We start from the raw sequence: 21,695 nt of genomic DNA, 5'->3' as shown, positions 1-21,695 counted from the left end.
TCACTGAAAAGGGGCAGCAGACTTTTCAGTGGTTGCAGGGGCAACAGTCTGCATGATTGACTGATCTGGCTTTGTAACACTAACCAAAACAGCCTTGCTGTGCTGGTACTGCGAACAGCTGAAAGCAAGGGGAAACTACAGACATAATTTTTCCCCAGGGCATGCAGCTTTACTGTATGGTTAAATGATGATGGCGTCCTCTTGGGTAAAATATTCCGGAGGTAAAATAGTCCCCCATTCAGACCTCCGGTTGGGGACTACTCAAGAGGATGTCATTATCATGAGAAAGAAAACTGGCATTCTGCAGATCGGAGTGTGGAATGTCAGATCACTTAATCGGGCACGTAGATTAGAAAATTTAAAAAGGGAAATGGATAGGTTAAAGTTAGATATAGTGGGAATTAGTGAAGTTTGGTGGCAGGAGGAACAAGACTTCTGGTCAGGTGACTACAGGGTTATAAACACAAAATGCAGGAGTAGGTTTAATAATGAATGGGAAAATAGGAATGCAGATGACGAAGAAATTGAAGAAATGTATGATGAAATAAAAGAAATTATTCAGATAGTGAATGGAGACAAAAATTTAATAGTCATGGGTGACTGGAATTCGTCAGTAGGAAAAGGGAGAGAAGGAAACGTAGTAGGTGAATATGGATTGGGGCTAAGAAATGTAAGAGGAAGCAACCTGGTAGAATTTTGCACAGAGCATAACTTAATCATAGCTAACACTTGGTTCAATAAGCATGAAAGAAGGTTGTATACATGGAAGAAGCCTGGAGATACTGACAGGTTTCAGATAGATTACATAATGGTAAGACAGAGATTTAGGAACTAGGTTTTAAATTGTAAGACATTTCCAAGGGCAGATGTGGACTCTGACCACAATCTGTTAGTTATGAACTGTAGATTAAAACTGAAGAAACTACAAAAAGGTGGTAATTTAAGGAGATGGGACCTGGATAAACTGACCAAACCAGAGGTTGTACAGAGTTTCAGGGAGAGCATAAGGGAACAATTGACAAGAATGGGGGAAAGAAATACAGTAGAAGAAGAATAGCTTTGAGGGATGAAGTACTGAAGGCAGCAGAGGATCAAGTAGGTAAAAAGATGAGGGCTAGTAGAAATCCTTGGGTAACAGAAGACACATTGAATTTAATTGATGAAAGCAGAAAATATAAAAATGCAGTAAATGAAGCAGGCAAAAAGGAATACAAACGTCTCAAAAATGAGATTGACAGGAAGTGCAAAATGGCTAAGCAGGCATGGCTAGAGGACAAATGAAAGGATGTTGAGGCTTATCTCACTAGGGGTAAGATAGATCCTGCCTATAGGAAAATTAAAGAGACCTTTGGAGAAAAGAGAACCACTTGTATGAATATCAAGAGCTCAGATGGAAACCCAGTTCTAAGCAAAGAAGGGAAAGCAGAAAGGTGGAAGGAGTATATAGAGGGTCTATACTAGGGCAATGTACTTGAGGACAATATTATGGAAATGGAAGAAGATGTAGATGAAGATGAAATGGAAGATATGATACTGCATGAAGAGTTTGACACAGCACTGAAAAACCTGAGTTGAAACAAGGCCTCAGGAGTAGACAACATTCCATTAGAACTACTGACAGCCTTGGGAGAGCCAGTCCTGACAAAACTCTAGCATCTGGTGAGCAAGATGTATGAGACAGGCGAAATACCCTCAGACTTCAAGAAGAACATAATAATTCCAATCCCAAAGAAAGCAGGTGTTGACAGATGTGAAAATTACTGAACTATCAGTTTAATAAGTCACAGCTGCAAAATACTAATGCGAATTCTTTACAGACGAATGGAAAAACTAGTAGAAGCCGACCTCGGGGAAGATCAGTTTGGATTCTGTAGAAAATAACGGAACATGTGAGGCAACACTGACCTTAAAACTTATCTTAGAAGCTAGATTAAGGAAAGGCAAACCTACGTTTCTAGCATTTGTAGACTTAGAGAATGCTTTTGACAATGTTGACTGAAATACTCTCTTTCAAATTCTGAAGGTGGCAGGGGTAAAATACAGGGAGCGAAAAGCTATTTATAATTTGTACAGAAACCAGATGGCAGTTATAAGAGTCGAGGGACATGCAAGGGAAGCAGTGATTGGGAAGGGAGTGAGACAGGGTTGTAGCCTCTCCCCGATGTTATTCAATCTCTATATTGAGCAAGCTGTGAAGGAATCAAAAGAAATTTTCGGAGTAGGTATTAAAATCCATGGAGAAGGAATAAAAACTTTGAGCTTCGAGAGAAGTCAGAGACAGCAAAGGACTTGGAAGAGCAGCTGAACGGAACGGACAGTGTCTTGAAAGGAGGGTATAAGATGAACATCAACAAAAGCAAAACGAGGATAGTGGAATGTAGTCGAACTAAGTCGGGTGATGCTGAGGGAATTAGATTAGGAAATGAGACACTTAAAGTAGTAAAGGAGTTTTGCTATTTGGGGAGCAAAATAACTGATGATGGTCGAAGTAGAGAGGATATAAAATGTAGATTGGCAATGGCAAGGAAAGCATTTCTCAAGAAGAGAAATTTGTTAACATCGAGTATAGATTTAAATGTCAGGAAGTCGTTTCTGAAAGTATTTGTATGGAGTGTAGCCATGTATGGAAGTGAAACATGGACGATAAATAGTTTGGACAAGAAGAGAATAGAAGCTTTCGAAATGTGGTGCTACAGAAGAATGCTGAAGATTAGATGGGTAGATCACATAACTAATGAGGAAGTACTGACTAGGATTGGGGAGAAGAGAAGTTTGTGGCACAACTTGACTAGAAGAAGGGATCGGTTGGTAGGACATGTTCTGAGACATCAAGGGATCACCAATTTGGTATTGGAGGGCAGCATGGAGGGTAAAAATCGTAGAGGGAGACCAAGAGATGAATACACTAAGCAGATACAGAAGGATTTAGGTTGCAGTAGGTACTGGGAGATGAAGAAGCTTGCACAGGATAGAGTAGCATGGAGAGCTGCATCAAACCAGTCTCAGGACTGAAGACCACAACAACAACAACAACAAATATAGAGTTGAAAACAACTTGCACTTACCTACATTATCTACTGTGTCAGTAAAATTAGTGATCACATATGTATCTGTTACCATTTTTTCATTTAAGAAACTATAGTTACAAAAAAATCAGTATTTTTTGTTCCATCAGTTGACTTTTTTTGGTACAATTTCTACACTTGCTGACTGTGGACTATCACTATGTTCTGCAACCCTGTCTGATAAATGCTGATCCACAAATTTCTCTACTGAAGACAGGTAACTGATACTGTCTTCTAAATACTATCAGATGATTGCCTGTTGGTATTCTACACTGTGTGATCAGTGTAGCAGGTAACACTCCTCATAGACTGAACTAATCCTTATTTGTATTAATACTGACTTCCTTAATGATCTGTCTTCAACCTTAAGATAATTAACTTCTTCTCACAATGCAGACATGTTAGTGGTTCACTCTGTTCTACCATTTACCCAGGAATCCTTGATGTCTTCCTCTTTGGTAATCTCTAAGGTGGCTGTAGTAATCTCTTTAGAAGATCAACTTCATCTTCCTCAAAATTCTCCAGGCTTATTGTCACCATAGCCTGACCCTTAATATCCCTTGTATGTGCTGTACACCTATATATAAAATAATGTTGCTCATCCAACATGCTATTTCTTGCCAGTACTCTACCAAACACACTATATCCTGTGGAATGTTAATATCTACTAGTACCCAGATTAGTTTTCCTGTGTCTGCTGGTACCCTGTCACCCAAAATAGCTATTAATTTGCTTAAAAAGCTAATTTGATGCTAGCTTCATGATGGGTGCATCTTGCATTACTGAAACATTTGAAAATTTTGTAGCCAATGGAAATAATTTACCATAAAGTTCAACCACCTGTTACCAAAGGTTCAGTCTAGCACAATGTCTAACCAGAAAGTCTAACCCAAGTATTTCAGTGACACCAGTCAGCAACACTTCCATTTGCTCCTGAAACCTTGTGTTCCCTAACTTAAACCCTAGTTGTGTTCTCCCAATTGAATCAACTTCATTGCCATCTACTGCATTCAACCTATACCTTGGTTCTTGTGGTCTGCTCTAAACCACTAGAACCAGACTATAATTGATGTGGGTGCCCCTGTATCTTCCAAAAATTCATATTGTTTCTCTTTCCACCAAGCCACCAACACAAAATCTATCTTTGCATCCACTTTTAGTGCACTTTTATTTAATGAATGATTCTCAATGGAAGGAAGATTCCCACTGTCATTAAACAACTTCTTTTACCCATTATAGTTAACCTGTTCCTTTGATCTAAACTCTTGTGCCTTATAACCAACCTGCTGACAATTAAAACATAGCAGTTGGTGGCACTGTGCTTTTAAGCTACCCCTTCTTGCACGGTAGTGACATTCTTAGTTTGACACCAACAGTTTATTATAATTCTGAGACTTAGTAGCACTATTTATCTCTTGCAGTCAAGTGCCTCACGCTTCACTGCTGCTATGTTTTGTGTATTTTCCATTCTCCCTCTGTGATAAAATACCTTTAGAAACACATCTAGGGCCCTATCCTAAGCCTTAATTAACAAAACTGCAACAACTTATGGTTTGTTAACCAGCTCATAGTTTGGACGTTCAATTTGTGTATCCTGTCAGAAAATACTTCTCCAGTCTCATTTTGCATTTTTCTCAAATTACTTGTCTTTTCTCAAAAGAAATGAGCACTATTTTGTTTTCTGTACCATTGCTTTAAGCCATTTGCCAGCTTTGTATATGGGATTACCTTACTCATAAACTCATGGCACATGGTATATGTCTTAGCCTCAGCCAACAAGCAATATTTGGCCATGTGCAATGATGTTTGTTCTGACCAGTTGCACAAGCTGGCTACAGATAATATATCACAAATTAAGATAGTGACAGCCTCTGATGTTTTGCCAGAAAAAAAGGAAATACAGCTAGCACCAACAGGATCCACAAAGAGGGAAGGTACTTCCAGTACTGATTTAACTGCAATAGGACCTTATTTTGAAGGACCTCCTGTTTGACTACATAACTTCTGAGCCGTCTGCTCATTCTGTTCCTTTAATAATTTAAACTGCTCCCTCATAGCTGATTCCTTGTCCACTGAAGTAGTTGATTGTGTTTGTGTCATATTTGTGCAATTTCCTTTTCCGTCACAGTAAGCCTAATACACAAAACACAATACACACTATCATGAATACCAAAAATACTTATTACTTTGTCTCATTGACAGCCAATGACACTTAACACAGTCTTCTTTTGCATAACTCTACTTCTCACAACTGGAATATATTACAAGTATAAACTTATCGCAAGGTGCACTGTGGCCACACAAATTATGAATTTTATGATTTACTGGTATTAAGTACACTTCTCTATAATTCTCCTTAAATTCACGTACAACTATAGGTCCACTAAACTCACTGCATACTATTTCAAATACGATCACAACCAAAATGTGTTCAAGTGAGCCACAAAGCTTTTCAGTGACTCCACCTACAGTAGTTGTAACTGCTGGTATGGCTGCAGTATGAAACACTTCATACAGACATCTGATACCAATGCAGCAAATATCAGAAGCAAGACCACTTCCTGACACCAATTTTGCAAGAGGCAACTGTTGGGAGCCTGGAAGTAGAGATGGTTGTGTGTCAGGAAGCACTCTCTCAGTTCTCTCCTTGCCAGTTTCCCTCAGAAGGATGGTGGTGATCTGTTGTCACCAGTAGGTGCAGTGAAAGATGATGCATGTCAGTTATTTATTTCCATAAGTCACAATCAGTGTCTTGACTCATGGTTGACATCAGCTGTTGATCCCTGTTGAAGATTTGCGTCATAGCTAACACTGCAATGACTGTTCAATTTGCTGCTATGGCGATTCACTGTCTGCAGTGGCTCTGGTGCTGACCCTACCATGATGCAGTGGCGTTGAATGAAGGTAGTGCATGTGTTGGACTCACAGACATCAATTTGAGAGGTGCAATGTGCTCTCCCATGCACCGCCAACCTTCTTCATCTGTTAAACCACGATGATGGTTACCCCATGCAGCCATGTAGTGCCACGATTTTGGCCTGCCGTACAGTTAGGCCCTATTAAAACTGCTGAAGTATCAGAAATGCTGGTGCATGACTCAGGATGATGGTTAGGACCCACAGGTCCATTCATCTGTGACTGCTGATTATGATGAGGTAGCCATCTCTCCCAGAAATGGCTGTTGTTGCTCAGTAGCCCTTAGGGAATCTACAAGAGACCTGGTGCCATATGTCCCTTTACTATTATGAGGGAATGTATTTTATGTATGCCATTGATCCATCTGCCTGACTGCTGACTGCCTTATGAGCTAAAATGCTGGGTTATTTATGAAGTGAAGCAGTGGCTAATGTTTACCCGACATCACTTGTAATGATCGCATAGGTCTTGCTGTTATGAAGTATCAGCAGTTCTGGGACTGATGACCTTCGCTGTTTAGTCCCCCTTAAACCTCCCAACAACAACCACCATCAGCAGTTCTCATTCTGCCATCCATCATCTTGGACAGTTTCCAGCCACTGGCTGGGTCTGTCGGGAACACAAGCCTCTCCATCGTGTTCTGTCTTTCCACCATTCCCCCTCTTCCACCTTCGTCCAGTTCTCTCCTCTTCTCATCACACATTCCTTCACTCCCTTCACCCATCTATCTCTTGGTCTTCCTCTGGGCCTCTTCCCCTCCAGTTGCAGATCAAACATCCTCTTTGGAATTCTTCCCTCATCCATTCTCTTCATGTGTCCATACCACTGCAGTCTTGATTTTTCTATCCTGTCTTGTACTGGTTCCTCCTTTAGTCTTTCCCTCACATACACATTTCGCAATCTGTCTCGTCTTGTTACACTCAACCTGCTCCTCTGGAACTTCATTTCACTAGCCTGTATTCTACTTTTGTCGCTTTTGTGCATTACCCATGTCTCACTTCCGTATGTCAATATGGGGACAAAGTAGGTTCGGTATACAATTCCCTTGGATTTCTGTGGCACTTCCTTGCTCCAAATAAGCCCCCTAATGCATTTGTAGAACTGCCCTGCTTTTCTGCACCTTTCATTTATTTCCATTGCGTTTCCCCCCTTACTTTCAATCATGCTTCCGAGGTACTTGAAGTTCTCTACCATTTGTAGTTTTTCCCCTCCACAAGTTATATCCACATTTGGCCTATTCTTCTTCCTTGTTGTGACAATTATTTCACTTTTCTTTGCAGAGAAATGCATTCCATATTGTGCTGCCGTTGCCTCCCATACATCTAACTGCTCTTGCACCTCCTTCTCGCAATTTCCCCATAACATCAGGTCATCGGCAAAAAGCACTGCTTTCATTTTATGATCTCCAATTGCATCTGATACTTGCTGTAGGATTTCATCCATAACAATAATAAACAATAAAGGCGAAAGTGCACTTCCCTGTCGCAGCCCATTTTCCAGCTTGAACCATGCAGTACGTTCCCTCCCCACTTTCACACAACTCTCACTTCCCTCATACATTTTTCTGACTTTTCGTGTTATCTCTTCATCTATCCCTTTTGCGTTCAGCACATCCCAGAGCTTGTCCCTACAGATACTGTCATACGCCTTCTCAATATCTAAAAAGGCCATGATTAAGTCCTTCCCGTACTCATAGTGCCTTTCCTGCAGTTGCCTTACCGCAAATATGAGGTCCATTGTTGATCTTCCCGGTCTGAAACCGTACTGCTCCTCTTGCAGTCTACTTTCAATACTGCTTCTTATTCTCTTCTCCAGGATCTTTTCATAGATTTTTCCACAGTGGCATAGCAGGGTGATTCCTCTGTAGTTCTCACATCTTCTTTTATCCCCTTTCTTGAAGATCAGGACTATAATTCCTTTCTTCCAATCCTCAGGAATTCTGTTCTCCTTCCACACCACCCTCAGCACTCTGTATAGCCACTGGGTTCCTACTACTCCTGCTGCTCGTATCATATCCACTGTTACTTCGTCCCAACCTGGTGCCTTGCCCCCTTTCATCCTATTTATGGCTTCTTCCACTTCATTCCAAGTTAGATCATCAATTTCCACACTATTATAATCGTCTGCTGCCTTAGGCTCTCCATCGCTGTTAGTTACCCGCTTGGTGGCATTCAACAGATCTTCAAAGTACTCCTTCCAAATCTTTTTGAGCTCATGCATTTCCTCCACAACTCTTCCATTATTATCCATGATCCTCAGGCACTCGCTTCTGTCGTTCCTCTTATTTCTTACCATGGTGTAAAGTACTTTTTTATTCCCTTCACTGTCCTCTTCTAACATTCTTGTCCATTTTTCCATCCACTTCTTCTTCTCCACCCTTACTATGGTCTGTGCTGCTTTCTTGCTTTCCTTATATTTTACCCTCTCATTCTGCCTCTCATTCTGCCATACTTGCTTAGTGAATTTCTTATATTATAGGTATGGTTCATTAAAGTTCTTGGTATGTGCTGTTGCATAGTTGTGTCATATAAAGAAGGTGATGTGTTCCTATCCAGCTTCTCTTCCCCATTACATTTCTACTGAAGTTCACTGTCTGGCTTGCCAGATGAGCTGATGTGTTTTCTTCCGACCCAGTCTCAGGGATGAAATGTTATTCTTCACACCCAAATTGTGTCAACATAGCTGTCATATAAGGGAGAGAGTTTCACTCAGGAGCTTTGAAAATTGTAGCTGTTTCTGCCTTGTACAAAGTTGGTATCAGCAGCCATCAACTAATTTGACAATTTAATTTCAATTGCTTCCTTAATAACACTGTCCTTATTGGTGGTAGTGCATGCCAGAAACCACATGTTGTTGCATTCCACAGCAGGACTGGTGTCAAGACAATGTTCTGTAGTAGTAGATTTGCTCAGCTATTGTAGTGTGTGTGACAATTATGCTCAACACACTGGCCCTTCACGGTCATGACGGTTTGACCAATATATGACATTCACAAGTGCACGAAACGTGATAGACATCCACTTACGCAAACCAAGCTCTTGTTTTAGGGGTCCTAAAGGAGCACAAACTTTAGATGGTGGTCAAAAAATGCATTTCACATTATATTTCCACAGAATACCACCAATTCTATTGGAAATGCTTCCTGGGGTAAGGCAAAAAGGCCATAGACTTTGGTACCACCTCATTACCATCTTCACTCACCTGATTCACTGCTGGCACATTGTGCATTTGATCTGTCTTTCACTATATCCATTCTGACAAAAGGTGATTTCAAGCTGAGCTACCTCAGCTGACAAAGTTTCAAATTTTGAAATGACTTAGGCTCTGTGAGCTAAAGTATGAAGTACTCCTTCACATAGAGCCAGATGGTGACATCTGTCAGCCTGTAAATACAAATCAGTGTATGTTGGCTTCCTATAAATGGGATGTCTCAATGGACACTCAACCTTTATCCTGACCATCAAACTTTATCCTGACCAACACATTGAGAAAGGGAAAGCAGCCATCCTATTCCAACTCCATCACAAAGAGTGTGTTTTGAAGAAAATAATTCAGATGTACTAGCACGCCACTTAAATTATCACTTCCATAAGTTCAAATAATAAAAGCATCAGCTATGTATGAGAATATACACACAGGTTTCAATGCTGTAAACTATAAGGGTTGTTCCTCAACATCTTATACAAACAAATTGGCAGTAGTAGGTGACAATGGGCTTCCCATTGTAACTCCATCTGTCTTTTCATAGTACTAGTCACTGAATAACAAATAAGTATAAATCAATAGATGTCAAAATAGAACTGTTAATTAAACAACAAACCTAATCTCAGTTAACCACAATGAATCAGACAAAGGAATGTAATTGAAGGGACAGACTGCACAAAAACTTACAAAAATATCAGTGTCATTCAAATATAATTCTTTAATTAATGAAAGAAATTCACAGAGTTCATAAGGTGATGCACACACTGACCTACTAATTGATTCAACAGTGGCATGTGGTATGTCAGAGCACCAATATTACTGACAAAAGATGTAGGAGGAACTCTTCCCCTGTGGATCTTCAAAGGGTCATATAAGATCATCATCATCATCATCAGGATTTCCTTCCAGCGAGCCAGGTAGGAACTGTCCTGGTATAGCTTTTCCCATTCCACTACAGCCCATGTTACTCCTCTACTCTTGGGATCTTCCTTAAACTGGTCTGTCCATCTCTTTCTAGGCCGCCCAATTGGTCTTCCTCCTGGTACCTCCATCTCCAAATACTGGCATGGAGTTCGAAACAGGTGCATTTGCTTCACCTGACTGAACCACTTCAATGCCAAAGCACTCATCCTCTCCTCTGTAGTCAATGTTACCTGCATGTCTCTCCTTGTATTTGTCTCTGTTCTCACTTATTTATGACACAGGCCTCCAGACTATATATCATCATCGGCAGGAGATAAGTTATGTACAAGGTCTGTTTGGCTCTTTGAGGGACTTTCTTGTCCCAGATTAGATTTCATACTTGGTGGAATAAGCCAGATCCTTTTGTTCCTCTGTTTAAGACTTCTAGTTTGGAACTTTCATCACATGATATGATGATACCTAGATAATTGAAGCTTTTCAAACATTCAACCTTCTCCCCTTCCTTTATGATGTGACGAGGTGCAGGTGTCCTGCTCATCTTCATTTCCATAGTCTTGTTCCTACTCACAGTGAACTTGAATTTTTTAAATTTTGTGTTCCAGTAATCTAGTCTCCTCTGAACCTCCATTTCCATCTCTCGCCAAATGGCAATGTCATCAGCAAAAACAAAAGCATAGAGATTTTCATTTTCTTCTTCCATCATTTCTTTCATGATTGTGTCCATAACTATAATGAAGAGTAAAGGGGAGAGTGAACTGTTTTGCTGACCACCTCTCTTTGTCTTAAACCCTTTTTTATCTTCCACCTCCTACTTGTAGACTGCTCTTACAACCATCGTACAACATCTGGACTTCTTTAATTAATGAATCAGGAACATTATGTTTTCTCAAGCACTCCCATATTTGATCCTTTGGTACACTGTCATATGCTTTTTCCAAATTCACGAATACTACTATCAAGTCCTTTCCTTTTTCCCAATATTTCTCCATTAACTGACGGAGGGAGACAATGAGATCTATTGTCTCCCTATTACTTCTGAATCCATGCTGTTGTTCCTCTAATTGGTGTTCTAGAATTTGCCACAACCTTTTTTCTGTGACCTTTCCCATTACCATAAGGCCTTCAAGGTCTGTTCACAAAATTCCAGAACTTTGTTCACCAAATTTTTCTATGCTTACCTTTTACTTACTGTGCATGGTTTTCTTTCATAATACTCTCCTCCTCAATTGAGGCACCACTCCCAACACCGTTGCCACTCCTGGAAGCAGTCCTTGTATGTCTCTTGCTTGATCGCTTGAAGCACTGTCTATAAATTTTCTTTTATATTGTCCATCATTGCCAATCTTTGTTCTTTGATTAGGTTTCCAACTTAAGAAATAAAAAAAGTCTACAGGGGCAGGTCTGAAGAGTATGGAGGATAAGGCAGCACAGTGATTTCGTTTCTTGTTCAACAGTTGTGCATCAACAGGACTGAATGTGCCGGTGTGTTATCGTGATGCAAGAGCCATGAATTGTCTCGCCACATTTCAGGCTATTTCCTTCTCACATTTTCTTGCAGGCATCACAACATGTCCTGATAGTGCCATTGATTAACAATTTGTCCCTGTGGCACAAATTCATGATTAACTAATCCTTCAAAGTCAAAGAAAACTATCAACATGGCTTTAAAAATTGACCTAACCTGAGAAGCTTTCTTTTGATCTTGGAGAGACTTTCCTGCCCCAATATCATAACCATAGACCCAAATCTCCTTTCAACAGTTATGATTCTCTTAAAGAACATCTCACTCTCATTTTCACTATCCAAAAGCTCTTCACAGATTGTGAGGTGAGGGTCTTCCTGGTCTTGACTCATGAGCCATGGAATGAACTAGGCGGTAACACAACACATTCCAAGATGCTGTGCCAGGATTTCATGACATGATCCAGCTGAAATGTTACATTCTTTTGCAATCTCTCAGGCAGTCAGTCTTCAATTGTCTTGTACAATTTCATTGCTATTCCTGACATGAGCATTATTGGTAGATATCAAAGAGCATCATGAATGAGGGCCATCTTTAACTTACATCTGGCCATTTTTAAACTGAGTGAACCATTTGTAACACTGAGTATGGCTTAAGCACTCATCACCATAGACTTCCTGCATCATTTGTCATGTCTGTGTAAAGGTTTTCTTAACTTTTATGCAAAATTAAATGCAGATGCATTGCTCCTCTAACCGTGCCATTTTGAAATTCACAGACTGCACAACACAACATTTTGCTCAATACAGCACTGAACAATAACTAACAGGCATAAAAAATGAAACTTCTGGCAGTTACACATTGAACACAGGTGAGTACAGGGATGCTACACACCACTGATTAGAAACTATGAATGTTCCGGAATTTTCTGAACAGACTTCATATAATCTATGGAGATAGCACTGTAAGAATTAAGACTCTTTACAGTCTCCCGTGATAAGAAAGTAATCTTCAGGAGTTTTTTAATTTTTCTCTCAACATTTTTTGTTCTGACATATGTACTATGGTTCACAGGGTCCTCATCATCTCAGACCATGAAAGTTTGGTAGTTGAGTTAGTCCAGCTTAAAGTTTCCTTTTCTCAGAATGGTCATTGTGAAAGACAGGCCAGGCATGTGTTGTGTTATCAACCAATTTCTTGCAGTTTTGGCATGTCATATATCCTAATGGCTGGAAGCGCATGCCAGAATCCCCATGTTGTCATATTCCGTAGCAGAACTGACACCACTACAATGGGATGCTGATAATGTCAGCATTAAGCACACATAAGCTCCAAAACCACACACACACACACACACACACACACACACACACACACCACATGCAAACCCAGATAATACTCTATGGATCCTAAAAGAGCCTTAATTTTAGATTATGGTCATAAAATGCATTTCACATTATATTTCCTTACAGTTTGACCAATCCTGTTGGAAGTGATTTAGGGAAATGCAAAATTACCTGAATAACTAGATTCAAGGACTGTGGAGTCCGGTTAGCTACATAGTAAGTAGCACAGTCATTGTAAACCCACATGACAAGCAGTAATGTACTGTAAGCAGGATTAAGTGTTTAAAGATGTAGGTAGCTATTTTCTTTGAAAATTACCTATGTAATTAAGAAATATTAAGCAACCAATATGATAAAGCTTCTAAGATTTGCTTAACTTTTATTCATGCATACTTTAACTTGCTCCACATCACTGATGGTTTTCCTCCTTGGAACATAATGAACGGATGAATGAAATTAAAATAAAGATGTGTATTTCAGTCATTCATTCACACGTTCATTGTGTTTCTTAGAAACCAGCAAGAACTACATTAACAAGGGACAGGCAAATTATAGAAACCTGACCTTTATGCTGCATTAACAAAAAACTATGACTAAACAGCTTAACAACATTATGCCAGCTAAATGAACCCTACATTTGTGGCTGGCATTGACTGTGTGGATCACCTGATAATAAGGAATTGTTTACAAAGGTTAATAGAACCTTTAACAATATTGTGGAACAGCTCATTGCAGTCATAAACTCTTCCGAAAGTGCTAAACAAAAAAAATCATGTACACTACCCAAAATCATATGCAGTCGAAAACAAGGAAAGGAAGATCATGTATGAAATTACTGGCTGATTACTTTGATCTCCAGTTTGTCAAAGGTGTTATATTGAGTTATACATTATTTGTTAATAGCATTAATCATAAAGAATGATGTACCATCACTATATGATTGCTCTAGATGCAACAAAGTAACAGGAGCTATATATATGACTGTATTTACAATATTCTAAAACTTATGAAACATGAAAAGAATGTAATAGGAATATTCCTAGCTTCACAGTAGTGTTTGACGTGGTTGATCACACTGTTCTCCTACAACATAAGGGAATTATCAAATGAATGAATTTGGATGCTTCTAAAGCAGTCATAGATGGAATGTAAGCATAAGATTTACATATAGTGACACTAGATTAGTCTCTGAGTGCTTATCAAATGATTCATCAGTCCTCTGCCATGTTACACAATGTTCTGTACTGTACTGTAAAAGTATCTGAAAGACAAGTGAGGACATATCTATATGGCATGACAATATTTTGATAACATTTGACAATAATTTACACTTCAATTCGCAACTTAAAAATTAAATGCAGATGCATAATAAGTTGTGTAATTGTATACAAAAAGTTAAACAATAGAAAATCCAGGATGGAATGTAACAATACGAGAGAAGAAAGTGGCTACTCACATATGGCGGAGATGCTGAGTTGCGATAGACACAATAAAAAGATTCACACAATCATAGCTTTCGGCCATTAAGGCCTATGTCAGCAGTAGACACACATACACTCACACACACACACGCACACACTCATGCAAGTGCAACTTAAACACACATCTGCAGTCTCAGAGAGCAGTATAGTTTCAGCTCTCTGGTCCTTCACACAAAGGGTAGGTACTAAGTTCTTCATCTGTTGTATCAGTTTCACTGTAATCCATTCAAACTACATTTGCCATGTCAGTTTCCAAATCACTGTTTCCGCCATGTGATGCATATTCATTTTCACACTTCACAGCAATAAACATTGATTATTATATTTTCTATTGATTTCCACTAGCCCATCTATGATCTATTTTGTTTTCAACTCTTTTTGAATGTTTGCAAGCTTTTCATCAATCGTGATGGGTAATCTTAGATAAAGAATCTCAGGTTACTTTTTTAGGAATAAACATTTTTTTCTTCACTCATTATAACACAGTTTTTAAAAACTCATTTCTTGTTAAGCCAATTTCAAAACCAATATTGTTTTGAATGAGACAATCAGTTTTATATTTTAACTGCAATAGTGGGGGTTTATTTGTGTGTTAGGATGTTAGGAATCAGTTTCACTTCTAACGTTATTGATATTATCCTGTTCATACCATTGTGATAATCTTATGATTTAGATTTTGAATCCCATTGCTCCTTAGTGTGGACAATAGCTCTTTGACCTGTTTTGTCATTATTCGTTAAACTTGGAATTTATTCATGTTGCCAGCACTTTTTTATGGTATAATTTGGGTACATCCACATTCTCTCCATGAATACCCTGGTTTATTTGGCTGATTTCATTGTTTCTGATTGCTCTCAAGTATTCTGCATGCTTTGCAACAATGTCGGAATGTTCTGTTAGGATGGTTCTCTTATATTTAAATCTTTTGAAAAAATATCCCATCTCTTTCAAAATTTTCTGAAATGTCCCCCCCCCCTCCACCCCCGCCCCCCCCCTCCACACACACAAAAAAAAAAAAAAAAAAAAAAGACAACTCTCATCTTTTGAAAATATAAGCATCTTTCTCAACACTGGGAGTTCATTCTTCTGCTCACAATGCTCCAAAAATTTTCTTTGGATAAGTACTTTAGTGCTTTATCAAAGTCACTTAGGGAAACTACTTTCCCGGAATGCCTTAATTTTTTAGGACTAAAAATTTTTTCCTTGGTTTCTTCTATTTACTTACAGTCTTTCAAAATGTGTGTTACTATTCTTTCTGACTTTCCTATGATTTCTGTCATTCACAAGATTGTTTTCTGTAGAGGTAACATTACCCTATTCTGCTTTGTCTCTCCCCAGTAAAATTGAATATAAGCTCTTTTTCATCTCCACTTCCATGACATCTTCCTCTGTTTTCCACTCTCATGGATATTCAAGATTATGGATGACTTACCTGAACCACTGACAATATTTCATGAGGACATGCAGGGCTACTTGGCAGAATATGCACAATTTCCCTGAATGCAGCGACATTGTAATGGGTTTTCCGTACATTGTAATGGGTTTCCCTTAGTCACTACCATACTCATTTACTGTAATGTCACAGCATGTTTCTGATAAGGACCACAGGAGGAGAAGTGTTATAGTATTGTGACTTGGTGGTATTACACATGATCCAATGGACAGGTAGCTGGTAAATAAATAGTAAATTGGAGGGACGACTATTTTCAAAGAAATCACTACTCTCTTACTTATATTAAAGAGCTGCTGTTTATCTTCTGTTATTGGCTTGATATTTACTTGATTACAGTGGTATTTTTAAATAAAAATAGTTAGCTACATTTTTAACAGAAAAGGACAGTCTATAATGGACTATTATTGGCAATGAGGCTTTACAATGTATACTGTTACTTGTCATGCAGATTAAAGGAATTTTTCATTCTTGAATATAGGTAAACAGATAATTTGTGAAAGTAACGGTCAATACGCTATCTTTTTAACTTTCTTTTGAATTTACAAGGAGTCTTGATATCATTTTTTGTCAGGTGGGAGCTTTTTGCATCCATTTGCATGAGAGTATGTAGCTCTATTCTGAACCTTAGATGAAGAGGCATAGTCTATATGAGGTTCAGTTTTATGTCTTATATCATGACTATGTAAATCATATTTTAGCTGAAACTCAATTTATATTATAAGCAACAAAGTTCGTTAATGATCAAATGAAGTGGAAGTGAATGAAACAACTCCATGATCCTCAAGTGACCTCTGCAGGATGTGTGGTTACCTACTTCACATAACGTTCTTAGTGCTCACTTCTGCTACTCAAGTACATTATTTACTTCAGGTACATTATCTTATAAGGATAAATTGTAACTACTCATTAAATATAATGAGAACAGAGTAGCAGCACAGCACAAATGAAAAGCTGACAGACAGCTGAGCCTTTGTACAATTCTTTCTTCAGAAAGCTGATTGAAAAACCCACTTTTCTCATCTGGCTCTATAAACTGACTGGGGCGAGTATCTTGATGAAAAATAGTGGAACAGAGAAACCTGAATGACCAGAAGGCAGCTTGAAACATGTTTCAATCTTAGCTTTTAATTGGTTCCACACAGATCATGACAAAGCCTCATTTTTAATATCTGTAACCAATTCATTGCCAAAAATCTTTTTTCACATAGCTCAGAAAGGAAAGGATACAGTGAACCACAGGTCTTCCTGAAGTTACAAACCAACATTACCTAGTGCATTTCATCAAGAAACTAATATCCTGCACCTCTTTCTCCTACATACAGCCAACACTCCTCACACACTAGCTGATCGTACAAAAGGGAGTGCATGGTTCATCATATAATTCTATCCAGGACTGGAGTAACTAAAAAACATTCTCCACTTCTTGTCATGCCCTGAAATGAGGACTATTTGCCCACCTTTCCCACTATGTTATTCTGCCATGCCCATGCACCCAATCTATGTCAGATCATTTCTAGTTCGTATGATAATGCTACCCCTGTTCCTCTGCTCGAGGGGTCATATGCCTACAGAAAACCCATATTTAACATCTGCCCCATATGTGTGTTAGCACTTTAAGTTCAAGCCCTGCCAGTGACATTTGCTGCCCTATCAAAGATAGAAGCATCTGTGACAGCAGTCACATGAGATACCAACTCCTCTAGAACCACTTTACAGTGTTCTGCATGGGACTTATCAATACATACAGAGGGTGACTGATAAACTGTGGCCAGACATAAAATGAACCACATCCTGCTCAGCATAAAGCAATTGTCTTCAGTGGCAGTTTCAGAACTAATGATATCTGTGCCATATGCCTTTCATGTCTGAAAATCACTGGCTTCAATTAATGCAAGTTTCTATTCCTCACTCTGTCACTACTCCATCTCGCACTCTATCATCACAACATGAGGTGGTGCAGTAAAAGACAATGGTCTTTCATATGGGAGGGTAATATTAAAACAAATGAGCCCTCAATCACAATTTTTAGTCTTATTAACCAGGTTTCAACACTTCTAAGAGTGCCTTCATCAGAATTTGAATGTTTAAAGTGGCCTATAACATAATTACAAATTTATGGGAAAAGAAATTTTTTATATAAAAGTGTAAGTACTGACTAAAAACACAAGACAGAGACAGTACTTACATGTCGCATATAAAATAAATGACAGGCCAGAAGGGCTTTAGTCACAAAATTTCTTAAAAAGAAAGCATGAAGGTGAGCCACTATGGGCTGCTCATACCTGTACAGCCACAGGTTGCAAAGGATTCCATGGGGAATATGGGAGAGTGGTGGCTGAACCCTCCATCCAGCCATCCAGATTTAGAATTGCTGTAGTTTCCACAGGTTACTTCATGAAAATGCCACTATCATTCCTTTGAAAAGGACACAGCTGATTTTTTCCCTCCATTCTAATGAGTTAAGTGTAAAATACAATGATGTGCTGACTTGTTCATAGTTTCATCCTTAAGAAAGTGAAGACTAGATGAAAATTGTGAGAAAATTATTTATTATATATTCATGGAGGCACATCATAGGTACAATACCCTACAAGTATGTGAACAACAACTATATTATGTAAATATGGAAGGAAAATCCTTGATGGAATCTAAATAGTGTAAGCACTGATGGTAGTAGCTCACCAAGTCGTTAAAACACAGAATCATATACAAGGTGTATCATAATTAATGGCATAAACACATTCAGTTGAATGTACGTGATATTAGAAACAAAAAGGTCTCAATAAACATAGGTTCAAAAATGTATAACTTAAGAGCTAAGAGCAATTTTTCATCTTCGATACTGTGAAATAAATCTCTTTTACTGCAAGTTTTTTGATTTCCACATTTTGGGAACGGGTAGCATGGACCAAAACAGGAAAAAAAGTCCAGCAAACATGTGCTCCAAAATGCATTCCTTAAGAACTGTGAGCACTTCTCATCTTTCCTACTTTAAAACACAACTCTTAGAGTGATCAAGCGCTCATAACTTTTAAGGTATGCGTTTTAGAGCACATGTTTGCTGGACATTTTTTTCTTATTTTGGTCCATACTACCACTTCCAAAAATATGGATAGCAAAGAACTTGCAGTATGAGAGATTTTTTTCACAGTATCGAAGATGAGAAATTGCTCATAGCTATTGAGATATGCATTTTTTGACCCAATGTTTACTGAGACGTTTCTGCTTCTAGTATCATGTAATTTCAACTGTGTAAATTTAAGCCATTAATTATGATACCTCCTGTATAGCCACAAAAATGCAGCTGAGAAATTTGCTAGGTTTTAGATCAATCCTTCTTTCAGAACTACAGATACCCATATACACATGTATACACATGATAGTCAACACTGTCCTGGTTGACTGCATTGTGCTAGCACTGCAGCTCAGATGGTGTGAGAGCCTCAGTAGAGTAGCCAAACCATGTCCAAGAGCAGATTTGACTGGCCAATGGCTGAACACAATGTGCTCAATTTCAATGGGTGATTCACAACCTGTGCCATCCAGATCCTTCCCCACAGCACTAGAGTCTCTGAAATGCATTGATGGGGCTTGTTCTTATAACACATTCTTCAATCCCACCCTCTTTTCCACAGCCTCCATCTTCTTCTGTTATAGCTTTCTCTTCCAGTGTTCTCTTTTCCTCTCACAATTCCCTCCTCCACATCGTTGTGTGTTAAGCACATCTCCTCCTGCCAACATCAAGAGTGAGCTCTCCTGTGCCACACTTCTGCACCATGCAGCTGCTGCCTCTCTCTCCCAGTCACCAGCCTCCCCTCCTCAACACTCCCTTCCATTCCCACTTTCTTTCATTGCTCACTTGCTCCATTCTGCACACCCCTAACCCCAACTGAAATGCAGTGCCTGCACAATGTAGTCAAATACATTTTAACTGTTCACATGTAAGTGTCTGCATGGTTTCTCTACAGTTCTGAAGCAGAAATTGCCTGAAAGCCAGCAAAGTTCTCAGTCCAGTTGATGTACATATCGATGACTCAGTTCCTGAACTAATTGAAGAGTTGCTAACGTTAATTCTTAAGCTATTTAAGAACATACCTACATATAAATTGTTATAAATTCATTGTTAATCGAAAGAAAAGGAACTGCAATGACTTTTGCAACTGACATCACTCCAAGGTTCATGACCATTGCAGGTTACTGGAACAGGGACTTCACTTGAATGTAATTTATTCTTTATTAGCATTAACAGAAGACTTGTGTTACCTGGGATTCTTAACAGAGCATGCCATCTGCAAGCATGCATCACACTTTTCATCTTTTCCGCAGGCATTAACAAATTTAACTATTTTTGTATCTTTCAGCTGAGACTGAGAATCATCCACCACTGTACAGTTCTTGCAGAAAGCATCTTCCCCTTTGAAAACAAAATTAAAAATTAGGTTTTTCACTAAATCATAACATTTAAGAACGATTGTAGTTCATTTAATCACAGTTTTACTAATTTGAGTATGGTTTCTGGCTTCCATAACTTACAACAGTATCATTTAAGAATAACATAGGATTATCAAATAATGGTCATGTGAAAATAAAGTAATTTATGACTGAAGCAGTATTTTCAACCTCTGCTATAACGCTCGGTTGCAGATGTTCTGCCAACAGTATTGTTTGTATTAAATAATAATTGCAGCAAGTGATATTTTAGGGAGCAATGAAGAATTGGTGTTGGTGGAACACATAGAGTAGTATGGAACGTAGATATATCAGAAGTCCCTACATGTAGCATTACGTAAAACAGTATTACTTTCTCAAGCATATTTAAATTTCTATACGTACTTTGTATTCTAGTTTCATTAAGCCATAATTTGTGAATTACCATTACAGAATGTTACTCTGGCTTAATAAGACAATTGCATCATAGTACATTTAAAATCAGAAAAGCATAATGATAATGGAAATTCCTGGATGGAAGAATATGCAAAATCAGGGAAAGGCAACCTTACCTTTAGCAGACCAATGCATGACACACAAAAACACATAACAGAAAACACTATTCACGCTAATTTGATTTTTTGGTCTTTTTTCTAGTAAAAGCATACACACATGCATGCAAGCGCGCACCTCCCCCCCCCCCCCCCCCCACACACACACACAAACATGCATTCTTGCAGGCAAGGGAAGGCTGATTGTTAATGAGCTTAGTCACCTAGGTAGATGGAGGTGTGGAAGGAGTAGGGAAGGATGCATGAGGCAAGGAGGGGTAGAGGGATAGTGTGAGGTAGATCTTTTGGCTTCACAAGATAAAATTCTGTGTGTATGTTTGTGTTTGTCTGTGTGTCTATCGACATGCACTCTCAAACCCAGAACCTCCCACAGAAGAACCCCAAAAGTGCCCCACTTGTGACAGGATACTTTCCGGGACTGGATCAGACTCTGAATGTGGCTCTCCAGCAGGGATACGACTTCCTCAAATCCTGCCCTGAAATGAGATCCACCGTTCATGAAATCCTCCCCACTCCACCAAGAGTGTCTTTCTGCCGTCCACCTAACCTTCGTAACCTCTTAGTTCATCCCTATGAAATCCCCAAACCACCTTCCCTACCCTCTGGCTCCTACCCTTCTAACCGCCCCCGGTGTAAAACCTGTCCCATGCACCCTCCCACCACCACCTACTCCAGTCCTGTAACCCGGAAGGTGTACACGATCAAAGGCAGAGCCACGTGTGAAAGCACCCACATGATCTACCAACTGACCTGCCTACACTGTGATGCACTCTATGTGGGAATGACCAGCAACAAACTGTGCATTCGCATGAATGGACACAGGCAGACAGTGTTTGTTGGTAAT

The 21,695-nt window shown here is 39.1% G+C and overlaps 1 protein-coding gene across 1 annotated transcript in view; it reads right to left on the bottom strand.

Annotated features, from left to right (window-relative positions):
- The window catches only part of LOC126260591 (integrin alpha-PS5-like), a 563,809-nt gene that overhangs the window by 133,469 nt on the left and 408,645 nt on the right, over positions 1 to 21,695 (bottom strand). Inside the window, exon 15 of the mRNA XM_049957927.1 lies at positions 20,115 to 20,265. Within this exon, the coding sequence (XP_049813884.1) occupies positions 20,115 to 20,265 (151 nt within the window). The remainder of the gene's footprint in view (positions 1 to 20,114; positions 20,266 to 21,695) is intronic.

The sequence above is a fragment of the Schistocerca nitens genome, chromosome 5 (genome assembly GCF_023898315.1).
Source record: "Schistocerca nitens isolate TAMUIC-IGC-003100 chromosome 5, iqSchNite1.1, whole genome shotgun sequence".
NCBI lineage: Eukaryota > Metazoa > Arthropoda > Insecta > Orthoptera > Acrididae > Schistocerca > Schistocerca nitens.
Note: the sequence above shows the minus strand (reverse complement) of the source record. Positions and strands in the feature narration are given on the sequence as shown.